General features: G+C 50.0%; 1 protein-coding gene across 5 annotated transcripts in view; it reads left to right on the forward strand.

The window, feature by feature from the left end:
- The first annotated feature begins 6,825 nt into the window (after nt 1-6,825).
- The window catches only part of LOC132882276 (A-kinase anchor protein 9-like), a 285,166-nt gene continuing 284,491 nt past the window's right edge, over nt 6,826-7,500 (forward strand). For all 5 annotated transcript variants that reach the window (XM_060915567.1, XM_060915571.1, XM_060915570.1 and 2 more), the window contains exon 1: nt 6,826-7,063. In XM_060915567.1, coding sequence (XP_060771550.1) covers nt 7,016-7,063 — 48 coding nt within the window. In that variant the 5' untranslated portion in view covers nt 6,826-7,015. The remainder of the gene's footprint in view (nt 7,064-7,500) is intronic.

Below are 7,500 nucleotides of genomic sequence, written 5' to 3' on the forward strand. Positions count from 1 at the left end.
CACTGACTAACACCACTGCAGGTATGTGCATATTAATAACACACACTCACACCACTGACTAACACCACTGCAGGTATGCGCATATTAATAACACACACTCACACCACTGACTAACACCACTGCAGGTATGCGCATATTAATAACACACACACACCACTGACTAACACCACTGCAGGTATGTGCATATTAATAACACACACTCACACCACTGACTAACACCACTGCAGGTATGCGCATATTAATAACACACACTCACACCACTGACTAACACCACTGCAGGTATGCGCATATTAATAACACACACTCACACCACTGACTAACACCACTGCAGGTATGTGCATATTAATAACACACTCACACCACTGACTAACACCACTGCAGGTATGTGCATATTAATAACACACACTCACACCACTGACTAACACCACTGCAGGTATGTGCATATTAATAACACACACTCACACCACTGACTAACACCACTGCAGGTATGTGCATATTAATAACACACTCACACCACTGACTAACACCACTGCAGGTATGTGCATATTAATAACACACACTCACACCACTGACTAACACCACTGCAGGTATGCGCATATTAATAACACACTCACACCACTGACTAACACCACTGCAGGTATGTGCATATTAATAACACACACACACACCACTGACTAACACCACTGCAGGTATGCGCATATTAATAACACACTCACACCACTGACTAACACCACTGCAGGTATGTGCATATTAATAACACACTCACACCACTGACTAACACCACTGCAGGTATGTGCATATTAATAACACACTCACACCACTGACTAACACCACTGCAGGTATGCGCATATTAATAACACACTCACACCACTGACTAACACCACTGCAGGTATGTGCATATTAATAACACACTCACACACCACTGACTAACACCACTGCAGGTATGCGCATATTAATAACACACACTCACACCACTGACTAACACCACTGCAGGTATGAGCATATTAATAACACACACTCACACCACTGACTAACACCACTGCAGGTATGCGCATATTAATAACACACTCACACACCACTGACTAACACCACTGCAGGTATGAGCATATTAATAACACACACTCACACCACTGACTAACACCACTGCAGGTATGTGCATATTAATAACACACTCACACCACTGACTAACACCACTGCAGGTATGAGCATATTAATAACACACACTCACACCACTGACTAACACCACTGCAGGTATGCGCATATTAATAACACACTCACACCACTGACTAACACCACTGCAGGTATGCGCATATTAATAACACACTCACACACCACTGACTAACACCACTGCAGGTATGTGCATATTAATAACACACTCACACACCACTGACTAACACCACTGCAGGTATGCGCATATTAATAACACACTCACACCACTGACTAACACCACTGCAGGTATGCGCATATTAATAACACACTCACACACCACTGACTAACACCACTGCAGGTATGTGCATATTAATAACACACACTCACACACCACTGACTAACACCACTGCAGGTATGTGCATATTAATAACACACTCACACCACTGACTAACACCACTGCAGGTATGCGCATATTAATAACACACTCACACACCACTGACTAACACCACTGCAGGTATGTGCATATTAATAACACACTCACACCACTGACTAACACCACTGCAGGTATGCGCATATTAATAACACACACACACACCACTGACTAACACCACTGCAGGTATGCGCATATTAATAACACACTCACACACCACTGACTAACACCACTGCAGGTATGTGCATATTAATAACACACTCACACCACTGACTAACACCACTGCAGGTATGCGCATATTAATAACACACACTCACACACCACTGACTAACACCACTGCAGGTATGTGCATATTAATAACACACTCACACCACTGACTAACACCACTGCAGGTATGCGCATATTAATAACACACTCACACACCACTGACTAACACCACTGCAGGTATGTGCATATTAATAACACACTCACACCACTGACTAACACCACTGCAGGTATGTGCATATTAATAACACACTCACACCACTGACTAACACCACTGCAGGTATGCGCATATTAATAACACACTCACACACCACTGACTAACACCACTGCAGGTATGTGCATATTAATAACACACTCACACCACTGACTAACACCACTGCAGGTATGCGCATATTAATAACACACACTCACACCACTGACTAACACCACTGCAGGTATGTGCATATTAATAACACACTCACACCACTGACTAACACCACTGCAGGTATGCGCATATTAATAACACACTCACACACCACTGACTAACACCACTGCAGGTATGTGCATATTAATAACACACTCACACCACTGACTAACACCACTGCAGGTATGTGCATATTAATAACACACTCACACCACTGACTAACACCACTGCAGGTATGCGCATATTAATAACACACTCACACACCACTGACTAACACCACTGCAGGTATGCGCATATTAATAACACACTCACCACTGACTAACACCACTGCAGGTATGTGCATATTAATAACACACACACACCACTGACTAACACCACTGCAGGTATGCGCATATTAATAACACACTCACACACCACTGACTAACACCACTGCAGGTATGCGCATATTAATAACACACTCACACACCACTGACTAACACCACTGCAGGTATGTGCATATTAATAACACACACTCACACCACTGACTAACACCACTGCAGGTATGTGCATATTAATAACACACACTCACACCACTGACTAACACCACTGCAGGTATGTGCATATTAATAACACACACTCACACCACTGACTAACACCACTGCAGGTATGCGCATATTAATAACACACTCACACCACTGACTAACACCACTGCAGGTATGTGCATATTAATAACACACACTCACACCACTGACTAACACCACTGCAGGTATGCGCATATTAATAACACACTCACACCACTGACTAACACCACTGCAGGTATGTGCATATTAATAACACACACACACCACTGACTAACACCACTGCAGGTATGCGCATATTAATAACACACACTCACACCACTGACTAACACCACTGCAGGTATGCGCATATTAATAACACACACACCACTGACTAACACCACTGCAGGTATGCGCATATTAATAACACACACACAACCACTGTGTTGAAGGGGGTCAGATTGTGCTGAAGGGGGGTCAGATTGTGCTGAAGGGGGGTCAGATTGTGCTGAAGGGGGTCAGATTGTGCTGAAGGGAGGTCAGATTGTGTTGAAGGGGGGTCAGATTGTGCTGAAGGGGGGTCAGATTGTGCTGAAGGGAGGTCAGATTGTGTTGAAGGGGGTCAGATTGTGCTGAAGGGAGGTCAGATTGTGTTGAAGGGGGTCAGATTGTGCTGAAGGGGGGTCAGATTGTGCTGAAGGGAGGTCAGATTGTGCTGAAGGGGGTCAGATTGTGCTGAAGGGAGGTCAGATTGTGTTGAAGGGGGGTCAGATTGTGCTGAAGGGGGGTCAGATTGTGCTGAAGGGGGGTCAGATTGTGCTGAAGGGGGGTCAGATTGTGTTGAAGGGGGTCAGATTGTGCTGAAGGGGGTCAGATTGTGCTGAAGGGGGGTCAGATTGTGCTGAAGGGGGGTCAGATTGTGCTGAAGGGGGGTCAGATTGTGCTGAAGGGAGGTCAGATTGTGTTGAAGGGGGTCAGATTGTGTTGAAGGGGGTCAGATTGTGCTGAAGGGGGGTCAGATTGTGCTGAAGGGAGGTCAGACTGTTTTGAAGGGGGTCAGATTGTGCTGAAGGGGGGTCAGATTGTGCTGAAGGGAGGTCAGACTGTTTTGAAGGGGGTCAGATTGTGCTGAAGGGAGGTCAGATTGTGTTGAAGGGGGTCAGATTGTGCTGAAGGGGGTCAGATTGTGCTGAAGGGGGTCAGATTGTGCTGAAGGGGGTCAGATTGTGCTGAAGGGGGGTCAGATTGTGCTGAAGGGGGTCAGATTGTGCTGAAGGGGGTCAGATTGTGCTGAAGGGGGGTCAGATTGTGCTGAAGGGGGTCAGATTGTGCTGAAGGGGGTCAGATTGTGCTGAAGGGGGTCAGATTGTGCTGAAGGGGGTCAGATTGTGCTGAAGGGGGTCAGATTGTGCTGAAGGGGGGTCAGATTGTGCTGAAGGGGGTCAGATTGTGCTGAAGGGGGGTCAGATTGTGCTGAAGGGGGGTCAGATTGTGCTGAAGGGGGTCAGATTGTGCTGAAGGGGGTCAGATTGTGCTGAAGGGGGGTCAGATTGTGCTGAAGGGGGTCAGATTGTGCTGAAGGGGGGTCAGATTGTGCTGAAGGGGGGTCAGATTGTGCTGAAGGGGGGTCAGATTGTGCTGAAGGGGGGTCAGATTGTGCTGAAGGGGGGTCAGATTGTGCTGAAGGGGGTCAGATTGTGCTGAAGGGGGGTCAGATTGTGCTGAAGGGGGGTCAGATTGTGCTGAAGGGGGGTCAGATTGTGCTGAAGGGGGGTCAGATTGTGCTGAAGGGGGGTCAGATTGTGTTGAAGGGGGTCAGATTGTGCTGAAGGGGGTCAGATTGTGCTGAAGGGGGGTCAGATTGTGCTGAAGGGGGTCAGATTGTGCTGAAGGGGGTCAGATTGTGCTGAAGGGGGGTCAGATTGTGCTGAAGGGGGTCAGATTGTGCTGAAGGGGGGTCAGATTGTGTTGAAGGGGGTCAGATTGTGCTGAAGGGGGTCAGATTGTGCTGAAGGGGGGTCAGATTGTGCTGAGGGGGGTCAGATTGTGCTGAAGGGGGGTCAGATTGTGCTGAAGGGGGGTCAGATTGTGCTGAAGGGGGGTCAGATTGTGCTGAAGGGGGGTCAGATTGTGCTGAAGGGGGTCAGATTGTGCTGAAGGGGGTCAGATTGTGCTGAAGGGGGGTCAGATTGTGCTGAAGGGGGTCAGATTGTGCTGAAGGGGGGTCAGATTGTGTTGAAGGGGGTCAGATTGTGCTGAAGGGGGGTCAGATTGTGCTGAAGGGGGGTCAGATTGTGCTGAAGGGGGTCAGATTGTGCTGAAGGGGGTCAGATTGTGCTGAAGGGGGTCAGATTGTGCTGAAGGGGGGTCAGATTGTGCTGAAGGGGGGTCAGATTGTGCTGAAGGGGGGTCAGATTGTGCTGAAGGGAGGTCAGATTGTGCTGAAGGGGGGTCAGATTGTGCTGAAGGGGGGTCAGATTGTGCTGAAGGGGGTCAGATTGTGCTGAAGGGGGGTCAGATTGTGCTGAAGGGGGGGTCAGATTGTGCTGAAGGGAGGTCAGATTGTGTTGAAGGGGGGTCAGATTGTGCTGAAGGGGGGTCAGATTATGCTGAAGGGGGGTCAGATTGTGTTGAAGGGGGGTCAGATTGTGCTGAAGGGGGGTCAGATTGTGCTGAAGGGGGGTCAGATTGTGCTGAAGGGGGGTCAGATTGTGCTGAAGGGGGGTCAGATTGTGCTGAAGGGGGGTCAGATTGTGCTGAAGGGGGGTCAGATTGTGCTGAAGGGGGGTCAGATTGTGCTGAAGGGGGGTCAGATTGTGCTGAAGGGGGTCAGATTGTGCTGAAGGGGGTCAGATTGTGCTGAAGGGGGTCAGATTGTGCTGAAGGGGGGTCAGATTGTGCTGAAGGGGGTCAGATTGTGCTGAAGGGGGGTCAGATTGTGTTGAAGGGGGTCAGATTGTGCTGAAGGGGGGTCAGATTGTGCTGAAGGGGGGTCAGATTGTGCTGAAGGGGGGTCAGATTGTGCTGAAGGGGGTCAGATTGTGCTGAAGGGGGTCAGATTGTGCTGAAGGGGGGTCAGATTGTGTTGAAGGGGGTCAGATTGTGCTGAAGGGGGGTCAGATTGTGCTGAAGGGGGGTCAGATTGTGCTGAAGGGGGGTCAGATTGTGTTGAAGGGGGTCAGATTGTGCTGAAGGGGGGTCAGATTGTGCTGAAGGGGGGTCAGATTGTGTTGAAGGGGGTCAGATTGTGCTGAAGGGGGGTCAGATTGTGCTGAAGGGGGGTCAGATTGTGCTGAAGGGGGTCAGATTGTGCTGAAGGGGGGTCAGATTGTGCTGAAGGGGGGTCAGATTGTGTTGCAGTGTACTGTAGTGAGTGTGCCCTCTCCACTGCAGCAGATTATAGTGAGTGTGCCCTCTCCACTGCAGATTGGTGGTTGTATCCGATAGAAAAGCGTGAAGCTGTTTATATCTAATGTATTTATTATCACATGTTTTGTCGGATATTAATCACCGTTTCCTCAACTTCAACAATCTCCGGCGTCTCTTCACTTAATATCAGGATATTCTATTACCGGGAAGCCAGCTGGGAATAAGAACCCGCCGCTCGCCTTTATCCTTTATCAGAGCTGCATGGGTGAGAAACAGTGCGAGGCGGCGCTGCGAGCGCGTTGCTCTGAGTGCCGCGGATGGGTCACCGCTCCGGGGCGGCGGCGCCGCGGCTCGGCAGCGCTTTAGCGATTCCCACCGCTGCTCCGCCTCCGGGATAGCATCTCTGCTCACAGCGCCACCGCTGCTCCGCCTCCGGGATAGCAGGAATCGCAGGAATCGCAGGCTGTCTCTGCTCACAGCGCCACCGCTGCTCCGCCTCCGGGATAGCAGGAATCGCAGGAATAGCAGGCTGTCTCTGCTCACAGCGCCACCGCTGCTCCGCCTCCGGGATAGCAGGAATCGCAGGAATCGCAGGCTGTCTCTGCTCACAGCGCCTGCGTGCTAATGCTAAACGGACCCTCGCTCTGCGTCATGACATCACACGTCTGCGTGATGACGTCAATGCGTAGCGTAAGTGTACGTGTAAAAAGATGGCGGCTGCAGTGGCTGTGCGAGCCCAGGCTGGGGACTCCGCGCGGGGCCGGGTTGCCTTTAGCGGGGCGGTTTAGTGTCAGCGCTCAGTTTAACCCTGGACGCGCCGCCTGAAGTCATTTTGTCTGGTGTTTAGGTTCAGAAAGCGCAGACATGGAGGATGAGGAGCGCCGGAGGAAACTGGAGGCCGGGAAAGCCAAGGTAGGAACACACACACACACACACACATCAACACCCTCTCTCTCTCACACACACACCATCAACACCCTCTCACAACATCAACACACACACATCAACACACTCTCTCTCTCACACACACCATCAACACCCTCTCTCTCTCACACACACACCATCAACACCCTCTCTCTCTCACACACACACATCAACACCCTCTCTCTCTCACACACACACCATCAACACCCTCTCTCTCTCACACACACACATCAACACCCTCTCTCTCTCTCACACACACCATCAACACCCTCTCTCTCTCACACACACCATCAACACCCTCTCACAACATCAACATACACACACATCAACACCCTCTCTCTCTCACACACACACACACACATCAACACCCTCTCTCTCACACACACACATCAACACACTCACCAACACACTCTCACAACATCAAC

This window comes from Neoarius graeffei, chromosome 2, assembly GCF_027579695.1.
Source record: "Neoarius graeffei isolate fNeoGra1 chromosome 2, fNeoGra1.pri, whole genome shotgun sequence".
NCBI classification, from domain to species: Eukaryota; Metazoa; Chordata; class Actinopteri; order Siluriformes; family Ariidae; genus Neoarius; species Neoarius graeffei.